Raw genomic sequence first — 22645 nt, 5'->3', positions numbered from 1 at the left:
GGCCCGCCCCCCACATCTCAGCGACAGGGGGCCACACCACTCAGCCTGGCCTGTTCAACGTCAGCCATCCACCCCCCCCCCCCACCCCCCGGCAGCCTCTCCAGAGCAACAGTGGGGTGATTCATTGCTGCAAGAGCAGCAGTTTTGCAAGATTTGGCACTTGTGCCAGGTTGCAGGCATAGCAACATGCATCCCAAAAGAATGGGATCCATGAGGAACAGGGGATTACAGTCCACACAGAGAACCAAAATTATGGATACCACTAAGGCCCTCTCAAGGCACAGATCAGTGGATAACGAGGACTGAGTACAGTGTGGGATGTAATCGTTAGCGCTTGTACTCCGGGAGCAAGAGTGCTGCATCTAATCACCACGCTGCAGGGTGTCGCTAAACTGGGAGCCGATGCGTATTCCTGCCGTGCACATCCACAGGTGGAGGATCGCTCAACAGCAAAAGTCCGCAGGAAACTAGGGGGAAGCTCTTCACCCACAGAGTCCAACAACACAGAACGTGTCACCACACGGAGAGACAGGAATGCATTGAATGAGAAGCTGAAGGAGCACAGAGCTCGTACAGCTGCTGCCTCACATTCCAACATCCTGGGTTGACCAGGTTCAATCCCGACCTGGGATGTTGACTGCGCAGTTTGCACGTTCTTCCCATGACTCTGTGGGTTTCCTCCCATGTCCCAAGAGGTGTGGGCTGAAAGGTTACGAAAGAACTAAATTGTCCCTAATGTGTGGGTGATTAGTAGAATCTGCTGGTGTTGGAGATGAAGCAGGGTGTGGTCAATGCAAATGTGGCAGAATTTTAAAAATATATTAATGCAGGATCAGAGTAAATGACTGGTTGGTAATAAGTGCAAACTCAGTCAGTCACCCATTTCTGTGCTGCATCTCTCTATTCCTCTGAATATTCATACTGGGTGAAATGGGAGGAGGCTGATGTGGAGCAGAAACACCAGAAGGCACCAGATGGACTGAATGGCCTCTCTTTCTACTGTTCATTGAGTGCATTCCAGAGACAGGAAGGGCTTTAGATAAAGTGCTTCAAACAGAACTGCTTTATTTTAATCAGATATCCAGAACATTGAACTCTAACTCAGTTAAAGAGATTACAAAAGAAAATCAACAATACCCAATGACCAAGGTTCAATCCTGGGTGAGATCAGCAGCGTCGACAGAATCTGTCCCCCATGAACACCTGCAACAGTTGGGAATTTGCGCCAGATTTCAGCAGCAGTGATGGTTGTGTATTGAGCATACAGCATGTTTAATCTTTCTCCGCAGTGTGAATTTGCTGGTGTTTCAGCAGGTGAGATGAGCAAGGGAATCCCTTCCCACATTCAGAGCAGGTGAACGGCCTCTCCCCAGTGTGAACTAGCTGGTGCTTCACCAGACTGGATGACGTAGTGTATCCTTTCCCGCATGAAGTGCAGGCAAAGGGCCTCTCCCTAGTGTGAACTTGCTGGTGTGTTGTCAAGTTGTATGACTGACGGAAGCCCTTCCCGCAGGTCAAGCAGGTGAATGGCCTCTCCCCAGTGTGAACTAGCTGGTGTGTCAGCAAATGGGACAACCGAGTGAATCCCTTCCCGCACTCAGAGCAGGTGTATGGCTTCTCCCCAGTGTGAACTCGCTGGTGCATCAGCAAATTGGATGACCGAGTGAATTCCTTCCCACACTCGGAGCAGGTGTATGGTCTCTCCCCGGTGTGAACTCTATGGTGCCTCAGCAAATACGATGACCGAGTGAATCCCTTCCCGCACTCGGAGCAGGTATATGGCTTCTCCCCAGTGTGAAATCGCTGGTGTGTCATCAGGCTGGAAAAGTGAGTGAATTCTTTCCCACACGTTGAGCAGGAGAACGGCCTCTCCCCAGTGTGAACCCGCTGGTGTATCAACGACTGAGATGACTGAGTGAATCCCTTCCCGCACATCGAGCAGATGAACGGCCTCTCCCCGGTGTGAACTCTCTGGTGTGGCAGCAAATGGGACGACCGAGTGAATCCCTTCCCACACTCGCAGCAGGTGTATGGCTTCTCCCCGGTATGAACCCGCTGGTGTATCAGCAGATAAGACGACTGAGTGAATCCCTTCCCACACTCAGGACATTTGAACGGCTTCTCCCCAGTGTGAACCCTCTGGTTCCTCAGCAAATGGGACGACCGAGTGAATCCATTCCCGCACTCGGAGCAGGTGTACGGCTTCTCCCCAGTGTGTACTCTCTGGTGCGTCAGCAAATGGGACGACCGAGTGAATTCCTTCCCGCACTCAGAGCAGCTGTACAGCTTCTCCCCAGTATGAACTCGCTGGTGCTTCATCAGGCTGGATCACACACTGAATCCTTTCCCACACGTTGAGCAGGAGAACGGTCTCTCCCCAGTGTGAACACACTGGTGTGCCTGCAAGTTGGATGACTGAGCAAAACCCTTCCCACACTCTGAGCAGGAGAATCGCCTTTCCCCAGCATGAACTCACTGATGCGTCATCAGGCTGGATAACTGAGCCAATCCCTTAACACACATTGAGCAAGAGAATGGCCGCTCCCCAGTGTGAATATACTGATGTTGTATATGAGATTCCCATAAACAAATGGTCTGCTTGTTGTATCCTGTAAAAGAAATTTACAAAAGTCATAAATAGGTACAGGACAGTATTTCAGCTGAGATTTTAGTCTCTGTACCAAGCTCTCTTTGCCCTGTTTTTAAAGAAAAATTGCAGGTGCCAGAATCTAAAGTAAAACCAGAAACTGCTGGACAATTCAGCAGGTCAGGCAGCTTCTATGGAAAGAGAAATAGAGTTAATGTTTTAGTTTGGAGACAGCCCATTTTATCTGGTTGATTGTTTGAAAAATCATAACTTATTGAGCAGAGTTAGCATAGCTTTATGAAAGAGAAATTTAATAGTGCCCATTTAAAAGTGAGACAAGAGGAATTTCTCTCAGAAGCTTGAGTCTTTGCAATATCTTGCTACAGAGAACTGTGTGGCAGAATCCTTGGGTATATTTCAGGTTGGGATAGATTCCTAATCAGTAGGGAAACCAAGGGTTATGGGGACAGGGCAGGAAAGTCAGCCATGATCCTGCTGAATGGCAGAGCGATCATCAGAATGGGCCATTTCTGCCACTTCCCTTTGTTCTACCCGTCGCCTCCTTCACCTACTCTGCCACTGAAATTCAATGTGTTTTCTGTCTTTCACTGTTAAAAGGGGTATCAAACCCAAAACATTGCTTCTTTCTGCAGATGGAGACACAAGAGACTGCAGATGCTGGAAATCTGAAGCAATACATAATGGAGCTGGAGGAACTCAAAGTGGGTCAGGCAGCATTGATGGAGGGAAATGGAAAGTCAACCTTTTGGGTCTTGGTGGTGTTGGACTTGGCGACTGTATTTGCATTGGTTTATTATTGTCACTTGCACCGAGGTACAGTGAAAAACGTGTCTTGCATACCGATCATACAGGTCAATTCATTACACAGTGCAGTTACATTGAGTTAGTACAGTACATTGAGGTAGTACAGGTAAAAACAATAACAGTACAGAGTGAAGTGTCACAGCTACAGAGAAAGTGCAGTGGAGGTGGACAATAAGGTGCAAGGTCACAAGGTAGATAGTGAGGTCAGAGTCCATCTCATTGTATTAGGGCACCGTTCAATAGTCTTATCACAGTTGGATAGAAGCTGTCCTTGAGCCTGGCGGTACATGCCCTCAGGATCATTGAACGTGAAGGGCAGATGATTAGACTCACTTGTTGGAGATTGGCATTGTGTAGCAATTTTCTGGTCCAAATGTTAGTTACTACTTAATATTCCAGAATAGAAGTGTTAGATACCATTCTATATCCAGACAGAATAGAACATGTTCTCAGTAGCAGAAGGAGCCGAGGACATTGAACACAGTTGAGTTGTAAAATAACAATAAGTAACAAGAATTTTTGTTTGTTCAACACAGTGTTAACTGACACAACTTAGCCACATGGGTAAATTACTTTCACAATACATGTGTTTTTCTTATTCACTGGGAGTTGAACTTAGTTCTTTTTCTGTGCTGTTACGTACAATGATTTGGACATCAGCAGTGTCTGGAGACCGGTCCCAATCTCACTTTGCTCATCTGTGTTTCCAGACTGCCTGCAGAGCAAAGGCAAAGTGCTTTCTGCAGCAGAATCAATGGCTGCATTTATACCCACAATCCCCAGGGCTCCAGAAACAGTCCCAGCAAAACAGTCATTCACCGGCTGGGGCCTGGAGTCCACCTTGGGCCGGGCCGGCAGAGAAAGCAGCAAAATCAAAAAATCTTCAGGTGCCGGAAATCTGAAATAAAAATCGAAAATGCTGGACACGGGTCAGACAGCATCTGTGGGAAGAGAAACAAATAATGTTTCAGGTTGCAAACCCTTTGTCAGAACCGATAAAGTGAGAAAACAACTTTTAAATTGCAGAAAAGACAGGGAAGAGATAAATACACCATTAAACCCACAGGAAGTGAGAACAGGAGTAGAACATTCAGTGTCTCAAGCCTGCTCTGCCATTCAGCAGGATCATGGCTGACTTTCCTGCCCTGTCCCCTTAACCCTTGATTCCCCCACTGATTAGGAATCTATCCCAACCTGAAATATACCCAAGGACTCTGTCCCACAGTTCTCTGTACCAAGATGTTGCAAAGACTTAAGCTTCTGAGAGAAGAAATTCCTCTTGTCTCACTTTTCAATGGGCACCAGTAAATTTTTCTTTCATAAGGATATGAGAACTCTGCTCAATTAGATACCATTTTTCAAAGAATCAATAAGATAAAAGGGCAGTGTCCAAACTAAAACATTAACTCTGTTTCTCATTCCACAGATGCTGCCTGACCTGTTGAATTCTCCAGCAGTTGCTGGTTTTACTTCAGATTCTGTCATCTGCAATTTCTCTTTAAAGACAGGGCAATGAGAACGCTTCTGATTGAGAATGCTTCAGCAACCCTGGCCTCACCCTTAGTTTACAAACCTGTCAGTGATCAAGATGAATGAGGGCAGGTGGAGAGAGAGAGAAATCAAACACAAAGAGATATTTTATTAACTGTGAAACACATGCTGCAGCTGTTGCTGGAACCACAAGCCTTGGCAACAGTTCTGGCCCACATTTCACAGCGTGAACATTGCCTTGTCTCCAACTGCCTTAGTTAGTCTATTAACCAGAAAGGTCGATAAAACATCGAGCAAGGCTGGGGTTGCCAAAGTGAAGCCAATTAGTGATGTTCCATTTTCCTCATCTATCCCTCCATCCCAAATCCCCATCCATTCCTCCATCCCTCCCCATCCCCCCAACCTCTCTGCAAGTACCTTTTGCTCTCTCCCAGGTCTAACGGAAGGGTCTTGGACTTGAAAAGTTCCCTGTTTCTCTTTCCACAGACGCTGCCCTCACCTGCTGAGGGCTTCCCGCACTCACTGGGTTTGCTTTGATTTCAAGCAGGAAGGTGCCCGGGTCCCCCGAGTGGAGCGGGAGGGGGAAGGGGAGAGAAAGGCCGGGACTGCTCAGTGTGGCCACGGATTCTTACCCCAACCGTGGGCCGGACCCCGGACTCGACCAAACTTCCGGGTCCAAGGTGGCGCGCAAATGACGTCACCTACATTGCGCGCCTGCGCTGTGGGCTCGCTCACTGCAGTCAGAGCTCTTTCTCGGCCGCGGTGGCTCTTGGGTAAATTCGGCTGCCATGCGAACCAACTTGAACAGCGCCTTTAAATAGCTTCGTTCTCCACCGCAAATTATTCTGCCGACAATAACTGTGTGATGAAGGAAACACTGTTGTCAGTCTATGCACAGAAAGCTCCAGAGATCTATCCTCTGACTTACAAACGATGTCCCTGAGTTATCTCATCAGGAGACACAATATCAGGCTCCATGTGTCCACAGATGACATTTAGCTCGACCTCTCCAACGTCTCCGGTGTCCCAGATCTGACACATTGTTCAACCAACACCCAGGAGATCGTCTGAAGCTGAGCCTGACAGTTCAGAGCCTTGATGTTGTGTCTGGCACAGACCTGAGTTTTTACCTACGGCTGTATTTCACTATCGTAACATCACCTGACTACCACCGGCCCAGTTTATCTGCTGCTGAAAGCATCATTTATGTCCATCATTCTTCCAGACGTGTTTTGTTTTTAGAACATTACAGCACAGTGCAAGCCCTTCAGCCCACGATGTTATGCCTACGTTTTATCCTGCTCTAAGATCTCTGTAACCCTTCCCTCCCACATAGCCTTCTATTTTTCTATCATTCCAGCCCATTTTCCTCTGAAAATTAAAATTTTATAAATGCAAATAAAAAAAAGCTGCAGATGCTAGAATTCGGGGGAAAAAACAGAAAATGCTGGAAAAAAGAACTCAATAATTCAGGCAGCATCTGAGGAAAGAGAAACAGAGTTAATGTCAACACCAAAGACTGCAGATGCTGGAATCTGGAGCAGCAAACGATCTGCTGGAGGAACTCAGCAGGTCAAGCAGCATCTGTGGGGAGAGAAATTGTCGACGTTTTGGGTTAATACTTCAGGCCAAAGATCCTCTGCCTTCCCTATATTGAAGTACTGTCTGCCTTCTCAATGGATAACATGTGAGAGGGTGGTGCCAGGTCATTGCCCGAATACCTCTCTGGAACTGTGGTCAGACCACGTTCAGGGCGACCAGTCACACGTTACGTTTAACCCACGTTGGGCAGATGTTGCGCACTTTATCTTACTTCCAGCTGTTGCAGCGCGGACCCTGTCATTGCCCAGGGGGAGAGGTGAAGGGACCGGGGGTGTCCAACGCTCACCCTCCCCACACGGGCTCCCAGCCACCGGGGGGCAGGTGGCAAGAGCAGGGAGATCCCTCCCAGCCGAGGGGATCAGCCCCTCCCGGACCGTACGGGACCGGACCGGCACCCCCCTCCGCCTCCGGGCTGGAGAACCTCATATCATCAGCCCCAGGGCCCCACTCACTAGTTCCTTCCCTCATTCCCCCTCCCTCATTCTGTCCTCACCCCCATTCCCCCAAACCCTGCCCCTGCCCCCTCATCTCCGCCCTCATTGCCCCTCCCCATTCCCCCTCTCTGCTTCCTCCTCTGCTCCCTTCTCCCCTTCCCCTCATTCCACCTCCCCCCTCCCCTCGTTCCCCTTCCCCCTCTCCCCATGTCCCAATCCCCCCTCCCCCTCCTACGTTTCCCTTCCCTTATTCTCCCCATCCCTCATTGCCCCCTTCTGCACATCCCCTCCCCCTCATTTCCCCACTCCATTCCCCCTCCCTCATTCTACACTTTCTCCCCTCATTCCCCCTCCCTCCACGCTCCATCCCTCCGCTCCTCCCTCATTCCCCTCCATTCCTCTTTCCTCATTCCCCTTCCCACCTACCCCGGCCAACAGCAGAGACACTGCGCCTGCGCACTTCGTCTCCCCTACCGTGCCACTGCGCCTGCGCGCACCCGATCCCCGGACTCGCCACTGCCCTTTGCGTCCCAGACCCGGGCGTGGCCGAGCAACCCCGGAGAGGGGTTGCCCCTCCCCCCGGTCGGTGGGCTGAGCTCTCCGGGACCCCGGACCCAGCTCCCTTCCTTGGTCCCCGAAGCCCAGCGCGTCGCCCACCCGCCCCGCCGACCTGTGCGGCCGCCTCCAGGGAACTGTGTCCCCGGGGCCTGGGGTGTCTCTGTTGTCCCCCTCCCCGGGGCTCCGCTAGTACAAGATGAACTCTTCACTTCACAATCTATCTCATTATGGCCCTGGACCTAATTTTATGCCTGCACTGCACTTTCTCTGTAACTGTAACACTATTTTCTACATTCTGTTATTATTTTCCCTTCAACTTCCTCAATGCACTGATGTGATGAAATGACCCATATGGATGGGATGCAAAACAAAGTTTTTCCCTGCACATTGGTACATGTGACAATAATAAACCCATTTACCTACTTTCCAAAAATCTATCGATCTTAATATAGTGCTGGAGGAGGTGGTGGAGATGGTGGGGGTGAGGATGGGGAAGGAACGAAAGATCTCTGGAGCTTTCCGTGCAGAGACTGACAACAGTGTTTCCTTCATCACACAGTTATTGTCGGCAGAATAATTTGCGGTGGAGAACGAAGCTATTTAAAGGCGCTGTTCAGGTTGGTTCTCATGGCAGCCGAATTTACCCAAGAGCCACCGCGGCCGAGAAAGCGCTCTGGCTGCAGTGAGCGACCCCCACAGCGCAGGCACGCAATGTAGATGACGTCATGTGCGCGCCACCTTGGACCCGGAAGTTTGGTCGAGTCCGGGGTCCGGCCCACGGTTGGGGTAAGAATCCGTGCGGGCTGCAGGATCACTGCGGGCGGCCACACTGAGCAGTCCCGGCCTTTCTCTCCCCTTCCCCCTTCCCCCTCCCACGGGGGACCCGGGCACTTTCCTGCTTGAAATCAAAGCAAACGCAGTGAGTGCGGGAAGCCCTCAGCAGGTGAGGGCAGCGTCTGTGGAAAGAGAAACAGGGAACTTTTCAAGTCCGAGACCCTTCCGTTCGAACTGGGAGAGAGCAAAACGAACTTGCAGAGAGGTTTGGGTGGGATAGATGGGGGTTGGGGGGGGGGTGGAGAGGGATAGATGAGGAGCATCTCCGATTGGCTTCACTTACGCAACCCGAGCCTCGCTCTGTTTTATCGACCTTTCTGGTTAATATACTAACAAAGGCAGTTGGAGACAAGGCAATTTTCACACTGTGAAATGTGGGCCAGAACTGTTGCCGAGGCCTGTGGTTCTGGCAACAACTGCAGCATATGTTTCACAGTCAATTAAAAATCTCTTTGTGTTTGATTTCTCTCTCTCTACCTCCCTCATTCATCTCGATCACTGACAGGATTTTAAACTAAGGGTGAGGCCAGGGTTGCTGAAGCAAGCTCAATCAGAAACGTTCTCTTTACCCTGTTGTTAAAGAGAAATTGCAGATGCCAGAATCTGAAGTAAAATCAGAAACTGCTGGACAATTCAGTAGGTCAGACAGCATCCGTGGAAAGAGAAATAGAGTTAATGTTTTAGTTTGGAGGCTGCCCTTTGATTGATTGATTGAACAATCGTAACTTATTGAGCAGATTTAGCAGAGCCTTATGGAAGAGAAATTTACTTGTGCCCATTTAAAAGTGAGATGAGGAATTTCTTCTCTCAGAAGCTTAAGTCTTTGCAACATCTTGCTGCAGACAACTGTGTGGCAGACTCGTTGGGCATCTTTCACGTTGGGATAGATTTTGAATCAGTAGGAGAATCAAGGGTTATGGGGACAGGACAGGAAAGTCAGCCATGATCTTGCTGAATGGCAGAGCAGGCTTGAGACACTGAACGTTCTGCTCCTGTTCCCACTTCCTGTGGGTTTCATGGTGTATTTATCCTTTCACCATCTTTTCTGCAATTTAAAACTTGTTTTCTCACTTTCTCGGTTCTGACAAAGGGTTTCCAATCTGAAACATTATTTGCTTCCCCTCCCAGAGATGCTGTCTGACCCATGTCCAGCATTTTCTATTTTTATTTCAGATTTCCGGCACATGAAGATTATTTGATTTTCTGCTTTCTCTGCCGGCCCGGCCCAAGGTGTAATCCAGGCCCCGGCTGGTGAATGACTGTTTTGCTGGGACCGTTTCTGGAGCCCTGGGGATTGTGGGTATAAATGCGGCCATTGATTCTGCTGTAAAACGCACTTTGCCTTTGCTCTGCAGGCAGTCTGGAAACACAGATGAGCAAACTGAGATTGGGACTGGTCTCCAGACACTGCTGATGTCCAAATCATTGTAGGTAACAGCTATAGTTGGCACTGAGGTCAAAAAAGGGACTAAGTCCAACTGCCAGTGAATGAAAAAAAGCATGTATTGTGAAAGTAATTTCCCCATGTGGCTAAATTGTGTCAGTTAACACTGTGTTGAAGAAACAAAAATCCTTGTCACTTCTGGTTATTTTACAACTCAACTATGTTCAATGTCTTCGGCTCCTCCTGCCACTGAGAACATGTTCTATTCTGTCTGGATATAGAATGGTATCTAACACTTCTATTCTGGAATATTAAGTGGCAGACAACATTTGGACCACAAAACTGCCACACAATGACAATCTCCAACAAGTGAGTCTAATCATCTACCCTTCACGTTCAATGATCCTGAAGGCATGTATCACCAGGCTCAAGGACAGCTTCTATCCCACGGTGATGACTATTGAACTGTTCCTTTATACAATGAGATGGACACTGACCTCACGATCTGCCTTGTTCTGACCTTCCACTTTATTGTCTACCTGCACAGCACTTTCTCTGTAGCTGTGACACTTTACTTTGTACTGTTATTGTTTTTAACTGTACTACATCAATGGACTCTGTACAAACTCAATGTAACTGCACCGTGTAATGAATTGACCTGTACGATCGGTATGCAAGACATGTTTTTCACTGTACCTCAGTACAAGTGACAATAATAAACCAATGACATTGACAAGTCCAAAAGCATCAAGACCCAAAACGTTGACTTTCCATTTCCCTCCATAGATGCTGCCTGACCCACTTTGAGTTCCTCCAGCTCCCTCATGTATTGCTTCAGATTTCCAGCATCTGCAGTCTCTTGTGTCTTCATCTGCAGAAAGAGGGAATGTTTTGGGTTTGATACCCCTTTTAACAGTGAAAGACAGAAAACACATTGAATTTCAGTGGCAGAGTAGGTGAGGGAGGCAATGGGTAGAACAAAGGGAAGTGGCAGAAATGGCCCATTCTGATTATAGATGGAAAGACAACCAGAGATTTTGATGCCAGTCTGGATGCTGCAATGTTCCGAGATGGAAGATGACGTTGTTCCTCAAGCTTGTGTTTGTCATTATTACAACAGCTCGCAACAGAGACTAAAATCTCAACTGAAATACTGTCCTGTACCTATTGATGACTTTTGTAAATTTCTTTTACAGGAAACAACAAGCAGATGATTTGTTTATGGGACTCTCAAACACAGCATCAGCGAATTCACACTAGGGAGAGGCCGTTCACCTGCTCTGAGTGTGGGAAGGGATCCACTCGGTCGTCATATTTGCTGACACACCAGCAAGTTCACGCCGGGGAGAGGCCGTTCATCTGCTCGACGTGCGGGAAGGGATTCCATCAATTCCACGACATGATGACACACCAGCGAGTTCATACTAGGGAGAGGCCCTTTGCCTGCCCTACATGTGGGAAGAGGTTCACTGCGTCATCCAGTCTGGTGATGCACCAGCGAGTTCACACTGGGGAGAGACCGTTCTCCTGCTCAACATGTGGGAAAGGATTCACTCAGTTATCCAACCTGAGAGTGCATCAGCGGGTTCACTCTGGGGAGAGGCCATTCTCCTGCTCAACGTGTGGGAAAGGATTCACTCAGTTATCCAACCTGATGACGCACCAGCGAGTTCACACTGGAGAGAGGCCGTTCATCTGCTCGACGTGTGGGAAGGGATTCCGTCGGACATCTGACTTGATGACACACCAGCAAGTTCACACTAGCGAGAGGCCCTTTACATGCCCTACATGTGGGAAAGGATGCACTACGTCATCCGGTCTGGTGAAGCACCAGCGAGTTCACACTGGGGAGAGGCCATTCACCTGCTCTGAGTGCGGGAAGGGATTCACTCAGTCGTCTCATCTGCTGATGCACCAGCGGGTTCACAATGGGGAGAGGCCGTTCACCTGCTCAACATGTGGGAAAGGATTCACTCAGTTAACGAACCTGAAAATGCATCAGCGGGTGCACTCTGGGGAGAGGCCATTCTCCTGCTCCGAGTGTGGGAAAGGATTCACTCAGTTATCCAACCTGATGATGCACCAACGAGTTCACACTGGGGAGAAGCTGTACAACTGCTCCAAGTGTGGGAAAGGATTCACTCATGTATCCACCCTGATGAGACACCAGCGAGTTCACACTGGGGAGAGGCCGTACACCTGCTCTGAGTGCGGGAAGGGATTCACTCATTCGTCCAATTTGTTAACACACCAGCGGGTTCACAGCCGGGAGAGGCCGTACACCTGCTCCAAGTGTGGGAAGGAATTCACTCAGTCGTCCCAATTGCTGACACACCAGCGAGTTCACACTGGGGAGAGGCCGTTCATCTGCTCGACGTGCGGGAAGGGATTCCGTCAGTCAAACGACTTGATGATACACCAGCGAGTTCACACTGGGGAGAGGCCCTTTGCCTGCCCTACATGTGGGAAGGGATACACTACGTCATCCAGGCTGGTGATACACCAGCAAATTCACACTGGGGAGAGACCGTTCACCTGCTCAACATGTGGGAAAGGATTCACTCAGTTAACCAAGCTGAAAGTGCATCAGCGGGTTCACTCCGGGGAGAGGCCATTCTCCTGCTCCAAGTGTGGGAAAGGATTCACTCAGTTATCTCACCTGATGACACACCAGCGAGTTCACACTGGGGAGAAGCCGTACATCTGCTCTGATTGTGGGAAGGGATTCCCTTTGTCATCTGAGCTGCTGAAACACCAGCGAATTCACACTGCGGACAAAGATTAAACATGCTGTATGCTCAATATACAACCCTCACTGCTGCTGAAACCCAGCGCAAGTTCACAAGTATAGGTGTTCACGGGGGTCGGATTCTGTCGACACTGCTGATCTTACCCAGGACTGAACCCTGGTCATTGGGCACAGTTGATTTTCTTTTGTAATCTCTTTCACTGAGTTACAGTTCAATGTTCTGGATCTCTGATTAAAATAAAGCAGTTCTGTTTGTAACACTTCATCTAAGGCCCTTCCTGTCTCTGCAATGCACACAATGAACTGCAGAAAGAGAGGCCATTCAGCCCATCTGATGCTTTCCAGTGTTTCTGCTCCACACCAGCCTCCTCCCATCTCACCCAGTGTGAATATTCAGAGGAATAGAGAGATGCAGCACAGAAATGGGCCCTTTGACTCGCTGAGTCTGCACTGATTATCAACCAGTCATTTAATCTGATCCTACATTAATACATTTTTAAAATCCTGCCTACATTTACATTGACCACACCCTGCTTCACCCCCACCACCAGCAGATTCTACTAATCACCCACACATTTGGGACAATTTACAGGACTTTAATAACCTTTCAGCCCACACCTCTTGGGACGTGGGAGTAAACCCACACAGTCACAGGGAGAAGGTGCAAACTCCACACTCAACATCCGAGGTTGGGATTGAACATTGTCAACATGAGGCAGCAGCTCTATGAGCTCTGTGCTCATTCGGCTTCCCATTCAATGCATTCCTGTAGTTCACCTCCATCCCTCCGTGTGGTGACACGTTCCACATTGTTGAACTCTGTGGGTGAAGAGGTTTGCCTGCAATTTCCTGCAGGACTTTCAGCAGATTGATGGCAAAGACAAGAGCTCAGCAGGGGTCTTGTCCCAGATATTAGAGCAGCACAGCTAATAGAGCTGCTACCTCGCAGTGACAGGAGCCCAGGTTGAATCCAGGTCTTGGGTACTGACTGTGTGGGGGTTCTCCCTGTGACTGGGAATTTCTTCCAGGAGCTCCAGTTTCCTCCCACATCCCAAAGACATGCTGGTTGCAGGGTCAATTGGCTGCTGTAAATTGCCCTTGGTGAGTGGGAGAAGTTGGGGAGAGTTGACAAGAATGTCGGGAGAATTTTAAAAAAAGGATGAATGTGGGATCAGTGTGCAGTTGTGGACTGTGTCGGCCTGTTTCTGTGCTGTATCTTTCTGTGACATTCCTGATCCATCAAGCCTCGGGGAGAAAGTAATGATGTTTAACTCTACTTTTTTTTAAGATTTAAGATATCTTTATTCGTCAAGTACATCGAAACACAGTGAAATGCATCTTTTGCATAGAGTGTTCTGGGGGCAGCCCAGCAAGTGTCTCCACGCTTCCGGTTCTAACATAGCACGCCCACAACTTCCCAACCTAGAAATATTTGGAATTTGGGAGGAAACCGGAGCAGCCGGAAGAAACCCACACAGACACAGGGAGAACGTACAAACTCCTTGCAGACATGGCCGGAATTGAACCTGGGTCGCTGGCTCTGTAATAGCATTACGCTCACCGATACACTACCATGTTACTCCCAGCTCTTTTCAACACGAGGCTGTTCTCAATGGGCTGAATGTCACACAAATGAGTCACTGCAATACAGAACAGTCCTGACAGATCCTGTGCCTCATTCATTGTCCTACCTGATTCCCCCATTTACCACCTCAAAAAAAATTCATGGATTTCATCCTGAATACAATAACTGAGGAACTGCTCCCAAGTCAGGCTGGCGAAAGATCCTGCCCTTTTGAGATTGGTGCCTGATGATCACAGTTTAAGGAGATGCTTTCAAAACTGGGAATGACTGCAATGTATTTTGTAGATGCTTCTCTCACCCTGTCTCTCTGATTGATGGAAAAGTGACAGAATCTTCCTTATCGCCAACCGGTGACCCCTTAGCCCAAAACCATGCCGCTGAAAATTTGGATTCTTCCCCCATGAGAAACATTCCCTCAGCTGCCACCCGATCCAATCCTTTTTAAATCTTTCTCCTTTCACCTTGAGCCTCTAGTTTTGGACGGCTGCTCCACCACCGAGAGTGGTCCTTTGGAAGAAAGTGGAGGAAGAGGGGAAGATGTGACTGGTGCTGGGATCCTGACGCAGAAATGGTGAAGGATGATGTGCCACCTCGAGCTTCCGGTTCCAGGTCATTTCAATTCCCCTCCTCATTTCCACACCGACCTGTTTGTCCTCGGCCTTCTCCACTGCCATGGTGAGGCCAAACACAAACTAGAAAAACGGCACTTTGTATTCCACTTGGTGAGCCTACAGCCCAAAGGTACGGACGTTGAATTTGACAGTTTCAGGCGACCAACTCTCGTTCCTTTCCCACTCCTCCCAGATTCTCCTTTTGTTCACCTTTTCCTCCTCCCTCTTTCCCCCACCGCCCATTCCCGAGATCCGTTCCCCTCCCGCCCCTGATTCCATCTGCTCATCATCCTTCCTCCCTTCCCAGCTTTCACTTGTCATCTCTCTGCCTCTGTCTACTTACCCCTGCCCCAGCTGCTGCCACCTGCTCACGTTCCCTCCCTTATCTGGTTCCACATCAGCTCCAGCCGATGTCTCTACCTTCTGCCTCCCCCCAACCCCCAACCCATCTGCCACCACCTGCCCATCATCTCCCACCTCACCTGGTTCCACCTCCCAACCTCTGCCTCCCCCCTCCCTCTCACCTCTTTATGCCGGCTGTCTTCCCTCTACACTCAGTCCTGATGCAGTATCTTCACCCGAAACACCAATCATCCCTCTTCCTCCACAGATGCTGCTTGATCTGCCGAGTTCCTCCAGCAGTCTTTTTGCGGCAGATTCCTGCATCTGCAGTCTTATCGTGTCTGCAACTGCCAAAGACCCAGACAGTGCCTGCTCCCCACACGGCAGCCTGGCACAGTCCTCCGCCTGTGATGAAAAACACTGTGATGTTTGTGAGACACGATTTCCCATTCACAAAGCCGTGCTGACTATCCTTCAGTAGTCCTTGCCTTTCCACACGCTGGTAGGTCCTGTCGCTCAGAATCCCCTCCAGTAATTTCCCACCACTGATGTTAGGTTCACTGGCCTGTCGTTCCCTGGCTTGTCTTTGCAGCCCTTCTGAAATAAAGGCACACCCTCCAGACTTCTGGTATCTCACCCCTGGCTAAGGAAGATGGAAATAACTCTGCCAGGGCCCATGCAATTTCTTTCCCATTCTTCCTGCAAGGTCTTGGGATGCAATTGGTCAGGCCCTGGAGATTTGTCCACCCTAATATGCTTTCAGACTGCCAGCACCTCCTCTTTTGTCATGACAATCTGTCCCAAGACATCACTACTCGTATCCCTTAATTCTTTAGCTTGCAAGATCTTCTCTGTGCAAATACAGATGAGAAATATTCATTTAAGGTCTTGCCCCTCTCTTGTGGTTCCGCACACAGATGACAGCATTGATGCCTAAAGGGACCTATTCTCTCCCTAGTTACCCTATATTGGGCTTCCCCTTTTCCTATCTTCAGTCCTGAAGAAAGGTCGTGACACCAAAACGTTGACCACCTGATTTTCTCCAGGGATGCTGCCTGGCCTGCTGAGTTCCTCCAGCATCATCGTGTTTTTCATCCAGATTCCAGTATCTGCCGTCCTTTGTTTGTCCAATGTTACAGGTAGAGCATCGACAGCAGAAGTGACCAGTTCTGATACAAACAGAGGGAATGAGTTACCCAGCATTGAATTTAATGTGGGGTCTGGAAGCCCTTTTCCTCTTATTCACGATTCACTTGCACTTCTTCCAATCCACTCATGCATTGGGTGCTCACAGTGTGGCCTCCTCTTCAACGGAGGAACCGAACACAGGTTGGGTCACCGCTATGTGGACAACCTGCGTTCAGTCCGCAGGAGCGACCCTGATCTCCCGTTTACCTGTCACTTTAATTCTCCCTCCCACCCCCACCCCGACTCCCACCCCCTGCACTGTTATAACGAGGCCTGACACCAGCCTGAGGAACGGCACCTCCTCTTCCCTCTGGGCACGTTGCAGCCTCCCAGACCAGGTCAATTCATTACACAGTGCATTGAGGTAGGAGAAGGGTAAAACAATACAGATTGCAGAGTAAAGTGTCACAGCTGCAGGGAAGTGCATTGCAGGTAGACAATAAGGTGCAAGGTCATAACAAGGTAGATTGTGAGGTCAAGAGTCCATCTCATCGTATAAGGGAACTGTTCAATAGTCTTATCACAGTGGGGTAGAAGCTGTCCTTGAGCCTGGTGGTACGTGCCTCAGGCTCCTGTATCTTCTGCCTGATGGGAGTGGAGAGAGAATGACCCAGGTGGGTGGGGTCTCATTCTGCTGGCTGCTTCACCAAGGCAGCGAGAAGTAAAGTCCAAGGAGGGGAGGCTGGTTTCTGTGACGCGCTGGGCTGTGTCCACAACTCTCTGCAGTTTCTTGTGGTTCCGGGCAGAGCAGCTGCCGTACTAAGCCGTGATGCATCTGTGTTATTATGTGTTATTATGTAGTTATAATAAAGAACTACAGTTCCCAGTCGGCAATGCAAGGGGTCACATGGGGAATAAGGAAGGGGCTGTAACAAGAGAGGGAAAGCAAACCAGTCTGGTGGTTAATAACAAGCTTGACCTCCTCTTGGGTAGTCGGGCAGGGCAGGTGACTGAGGTGACAGCGGGGGAGCACTTTGGCACCAGTGACCATAGTTCTATTAGTTTTAAACTAGTTATGAAAAGGGACAGAACTGATCCACAGGTTCAAGTTCTAAATTGGGGCAGGGCGAATTTTGACGGTATGAGACAGGAGCTTGCAAAGGTTGATTACAGTCGGCTGTTAGCAGGCAAAGAGACCACAGGCAAGTGCGAGGCTTTGAAAGGTGAGATAGTGGGAGCTCAAGGTCTGCATGTTCCTATTAGAGTGAAGGGCAAGGCTGGTCGGAGTAGGGAACCCTGGATGACGAGGGATGTGGAGGCCCTGTCCAGGAAAAAGGAGGCAACATGGGTCAGGTCCAGGCAGCTGGGATCAAGTGAATGCCTGGAGGAGTATAGCAGATGCAGGACTGTACTCAGGAAGGAAATCAGGAGGGCAAAAAGGGGGCACGAGATGCTTTGCCAGAGACGATTGAGGAGAATCCAAAGAGATTTTATACAAAAGGAAAAAGAGTTTACTGGAGAGAATACGGCCCCCCAAAGACCAAAGGGACATCTTTGTGTGGAGCCGCAGAAGACAGACAAGCTCCTTAATGAATATTTCTCCTCTGTTTTTAACCGTGGAGAAAAGTAAGTGGGGAGGTCTTGGGGATAGTCCACATTAAAGTAGAGGAGGTGCTGGATGTCTTAAAAGGTATGAAGGTCAACAAATCTCCAGGGCCTGACCAGGTATATCCAAAAACACTGTGGGATGCTCGAGAAGAAATTGCGGGAGCCCTGGCTGAGATATTTGCATCATGGTTAGCCACAGGTGAGGCGCCGGTAGACTGGAGGAGAGCGAATGTTGTGTCTTTATTTAAGAAGGGTGGGGAAGGGAAATCTGGGAACTACAGACCAGTAAGTCTAACATCTGTGATAAGCAAGTTACTGGAAAGGATTCTGAGGGATCAGATACACGTAAATCTGAACAGACAGGGATTGATTAGGGACAACACACACCAAATGCTGGAGGAACTCAGCAGGTCAGGCAGCATCTGTGGAGGAAATAAACTGTCCAAGTTTCAGGTTGAGTCCTGAAGAAGGGTCTCGCCCCGAAACGTCGACTGTTTATTTGGTGTGTGTGTGTCGCTCCAGATTCCAGCATCCGCAGAATCTCTTGTGTCTCCAGGGTTGATTCGGGGATTTCCGCACGGCTTTGCGTATGGGAGATCATGTCTTATGAACTTGGTTGAGTTTTCTGACGATGTGACCAAGAAAGTTGATGAGGCCAGGGTGGTAACGTGGTTTATATGGACTTCAGTAAGGCCTTTGAGAAGGTTCCACATGGTAGGCTGCTCTGGATAGTTAGATGGCATGGGATCCAGGCAGAGCTGTCTCATTGGATACACAATTGGCTCGATGGTAGAAAGCAGAGGGCGATGGTGGAAGGTTGTTTCTCAGACTGGAGGCCCGTGACCAGTGGTGTGCCTCAGGGCTCGGTGCTGGGCCCATTGTCGTTTGTCATCCACATCAACGATTTGGATACGACAGCCACAGGGCACGGTGAGTAAGTTTGCAGATGACATGAAAATAGGTGCTAGAGTGGACAATGAAGGTCATCAAAAATTACAAGGGGATCTTTATCAGCTGAGGCAGTGGGCCGAGGACTGTGGACAGGCTAGGACTTTATTCCTTAGAGCATAGGAGACTGAGAGGTGATCTTATAGAGGTGTTTTAAGATCGTATAGAGGTGTTATAAAGATTTTATCAGATCTTATAGATCTTATAAAATCATGAGGGGCATAGACAAGGTGAATGCACTCAGTCTTCCCCCCCTCCCCCACCAGAGTTGGGGGATCAAGAACCAGAGGGCATCGGTTTAAGATTAGAGGGAAAAGATTTAATAGGAACTTGAGGGCAACTTTTTTTGTTTCCACAAAGGGTGGTATCTGTGTGGAATCAGCTGCCAGAGCAAGTGCTTGAGGCAGGTACAATAACAATTGTTAAAAGACAGTTGGATGGGTCCATGGATTGGAAAGGTTTAGGCAGCTCTGGGCCAAATGCTGGCAACTGGAGGCAGCCTGGATGGGGCATCATGGTCGGCTTGGACTCGGTGGGTGAAAGGACCTGTTTCCGTGCTTTCAAACCCTCTGACTCTATAGATCGGCCGCGGCAAATCACAGCAACAGTGCGGAGGACGGATTCATAACGTCTGTAATAGTTTTCTGGACCAGTGTGTTGAGAAACAAATGAGAGGACAGCTATTTTACATTCCTTACTTTGTTATGAGAAAGGGTTAATTGGTGATCTGGTGGTTAAGGTGTTTATATGACAGATTTATAAAAATTCAGAAGGGATTGAGTTCAATCTAAAACTCCGATCGTCAATCTAACTGCTGAAGCAAGGGGCAAAATTTGGGAAACATGATTAAAGGACATGATGGAAAACAAGCAGGGGCAACATGGAAACTCAGTTTTAATGCTTTCAATGTAATATATATTCTTCACAGGCAAAAAAACACAAGGAAAAGTGGTTGAAATTAAGAGAAGTCAAAAGAGAGTGTTAGATTAAAGGAAAGGCTTAAAATTTTGCCAAGATAATGCAGTAAACCTGCAGATTAGAAAAATGTTAGATTTCAGCAAAGGAGGGCCAAGGCATTGATAAAGAAAGGCAAAGTGGAATATGAGAGTTGTCTGACAAGAAACATAAAAATAGATTCGAAGAGCTACTGTATGTGTGTACACAGAGCTGAGCTCAGGTTAATGTTGGTCCCTTACAGAGACACAGGAGAAATTATATTGATGTGTAATGAAATGGCGGGGAAGTTAACCAAATATTTTCTGTCTGTCTTCACAGAAGACATAAAATGCCTCACAGAAATACGACAGGTCCAGACTGAATGAGGAACTCAATGAAATTATCATCAGTAAAATAGGAGAGCTGGAGGAATGAATAGGAAGGTAAAGGTGATAAATTCAGAGCTGATAACCTGGGTCCTCAGGGTGTGAATGAGGCGCTGAGGGAAACAGTGGACGAATAGATTTGTCATCTTCCAACATTCTGCAGATTTGAGAACATTTCCCACAGTTTGGAAGGCAGCAAATGTCACCCCCAGTATTTGAGGAGGGAAAGAGTAAACACAACTGTAGGCCGGTTAGTGTGAGATCAGTCAAATGGAGAATCTGAAAGATACCTATGTAGCGGTTAGCGTAACACTTTACAGCACCAGCGACCCGGGTTCAATTCCAGGCGCTGTCTGTAAGGAGCTTGTACATTCTCTCCGTGTCTGCGTGGGTTTCCTCCGGGTGCTCCGGTTACCTCCCACATTCCAAAGATGTACGGGTTAGGAAGTTGTGGGCAATGCTATGTTGGCGCCGGAAATGTGGAGACACTTGCGGGCAGCCCCCAGAAGACTCTGTGTAGAAGATGCATTTCACTATATTTCGATGTACATGTGACTAATAGATATCTTACCTTCTAATAATAGAAATGGAGAGAGAGAGATGATTACGAAAGGGAAACCAAGTTTGACCGACCTGAGTCTTGTTAAGGTTGTAATACTCAAAAACAACAACACAAAAACCAGAAGAAACAGGAGCAGAAGTGTCGGCCACTTCAGCCGCTCCATTACCCAAGATCACACTGATCCGACCCTGGCCTCAGACACCATTTTCCCCTTCTTTCCCCACACTCTGCAACTCCCTTGTCATTCAGATGTTTGTGCATCTCCACCGTGAATGTACTGAATAACTCCGTCTCTGCAAGTCCCCGGCACCGAGAATTCCAGAGATGCTCAGTTCTCCAGGGAAGACATTCTTCAGCATCTCAGGTGAGTGACCCCTGACTGATGCCACGTCCAGCAATTGCCCTGCCTTGTGCATAGTCAGTGCAGACTCAGTGAGTCAAAGGGCCCATTTCTGTGCTGCCTCTCTCTATTCCTCTGAATATTCATACTGGGTGAGATGGGAGGAGGCTGGCGTGGAGCAGAAACACTGGAAGGCACCAAATGGGCTGAATGGCCTCTCTTTCTACTGTTCATTGTGTGCATTGCAGAGATAGGAAAGCCCTTAGATAAAGTGTTTCAAACAGAGCTGCTTTATTGTGATCAGAGATCCAGAACATTGAACTCTAACTCAGTTAAAGAGATTACAAAAGAAAATCAACTGTGCCCAATGACCAGGGTTCAATCCTGGGCAAGATCAGCAGTGTCGACAGAATCTGACCCCCGTGAACACCTGCAACACTTGTGAATTTGCGCTAGATTTCAGTAGCACTGATGGTTGTATATTGAGCATACAGCATGTTTAATCTTTCTCCGCAGTGTGAACCAGCTGGTGTTTCAGCAGGTCAGATGAGCAAGGGAATCCCATCCCACACTCAGGGCAGTTGAACTGCCTCTCCCCAGCGTGAACTCGCTGGTGTTTCAGCAAACGGGACAACCGAGTGAATCCCTTCCCACACTCAGAACAGGTGAATGGCTTCTCCCCAGTGTGAACTCGCTGGTGTCTCAACAGATTGGATGAATTAGTGAATCCCTTCCCACACTCGGAGCAGGTGTACGGCTTCTCCCCGGTGTGAACTCTCTGGTGTGTCAGCAAATGGGACGACTGAGTGAATCCCTTCCCGCACGTTGAGCAGGTGAACGGCCTCTCCCCAGTGTGAACACTCTGGTGTGTCAGCAAATGGGATGACAGAGTGAATCCCTTCCCGCACGTTGAGCAGGTGTACGGCTTCTCCCCAGTGTGAACCTGCTGGTGTATCAGCAGCTGAGACGACCGAGTGAATCCCTTCCCGCACATCGAGCAGATGAATGGCCTCTCCCCGGTGTGAAATCTCTGGTGTATCAGCAGCTCAGACGACTGAATGAATCCCTTCCCGCACTCAGAGCAGGTGTACGGCTTCTCCCCAGTGTGAACTCGCTGGTGGTTTATCAGGCTGTATAACCGAGTGAATCCTTTCCCACATATTGAGCAGGAGAATGGCCTTTCCCCAGTGTGAACTCGCTGGTGCGTCATCAGGATGGATAACTGAGTGAATCCTTTCCCACACGTTGAGCAGGAGAATGGCCTCTCCCCAGTGTGAACTGTCTGGTGCCTCAGCAAATTGGATGACTGAGCAAAGCTCTTCCCACACTCTGAGCAGGAGAATGGCCTTTCCCCGGCATGAACTCGCTGGTGCGTCATCAGGCTAGATAACTGAGCAATTCCCTTACCACACGTTGAGCAGGAGAACGGCCACTCCCCAGTATGAACACACCGCTGTGTCAGCAGGTGGGATGACTGAAGGAAGCCCTTCCCTCACTCAGTGCAGATACACGGCCTCTTTATGAATTTGTTGGTGCATCAGCAACTGCAATGATCGAGTGAGTCCTTCCCCACACTGAGAGCAGGTGAACGGATTCTCCCAGTGTAAATTTGCTGATGTTGTGTTTGAGATTCCCATAAACAAATCCTCTGCTTGTTGGATCCTGTAAAAGAAATTTACAAAAGTCATCAATAGGTACAGGACAGTATTTCAGCTGAGACTTCAGTCTCTGAAGT

General features: G+C 48.8%; 2 protein-coding genes and 3 pseudogenes across 4 annotated transcripts in view; 3 read left to right on the top strand and 2 right to left on the bottom strand.

Annotated features, from left to right (window-relative positions):
* Positions 1-12530, top strand: part of LOC127576549 (zinc finger protein 271-like) — a 136766-nt gene extending 124236 nt beyond the window's left edge. Inside the window, exons 1-2 of one of the 3 annotated variants that reach the window (XM_052027085.1) lie at positions 8242-8283; positions 10912-12530. In XM_052027085.1, coding sequence (XP_051883045.1) covers positions 10926-12500 — 1575 coding nt within the window. In that variant the 5' untranslated portion in view covers positions 8242-8283; positions 10912-10925 and the 3' untranslated portion in view covers positions 12501-12530. Of the gene's footprint in view, positions 1-8241; positions 8441-10911 lie in introns of those variants that run through there. The other 2 variants (XM_052027084.1, XM_052027086.1) reach the window with 2 other exon arrangements.
* LOC127576853 (zinc finger protein 271-like) overlaps positions 1-22645 on the top strand; it is a 312902-nt pseudogene that overhangs the window by 124260 nt on the left and 165997 nt on the right.
* LOC127576569 (zinc finger protein 229-like) overlaps positions 1-22645 on the top strand; it is a 184706-nt gene that overhangs the window by 124106 nt on the left and 37955 nt on the right. The gene's annotated exons all lie outside the window — the stretch shown is intronic.
* LOC127576630 (zinc finger protein 271-like) overlaps positions 1-22645 on the bottom strand; it is a 157930-nt pseudogene that overhangs the window by 133726 nt on the left and 1559 nt on the right.
* LOC127576415 (zinc finger protein 850-like) overlaps positions 1171-22645 on the bottom strand; it is a 244464-nt pseudogene continuing 222989 nt past the window's right edge.

Source organism: Pristis pectinata, chromosome 12 (genome assembly GCF_009764475.1).
Source record: "Pristis pectinata isolate sPriPec2 chromosome 12, sPriPec2.1.pri, whole genome shotgun sequence".
In the NCBI taxonomy this organism is placed as follows: domain Eukaryota; kingdom Metazoa; phylum Chordata; class Chondrichthyes; order Rhinopristiformes; family Pristidae; genus Pristis; species Pristis pectinata.
The sequence above is the reverse complement of the archived record's forward strand: the minus strand, read 5'-3'. Positions and strand labels throughout refer to the sequence as shown.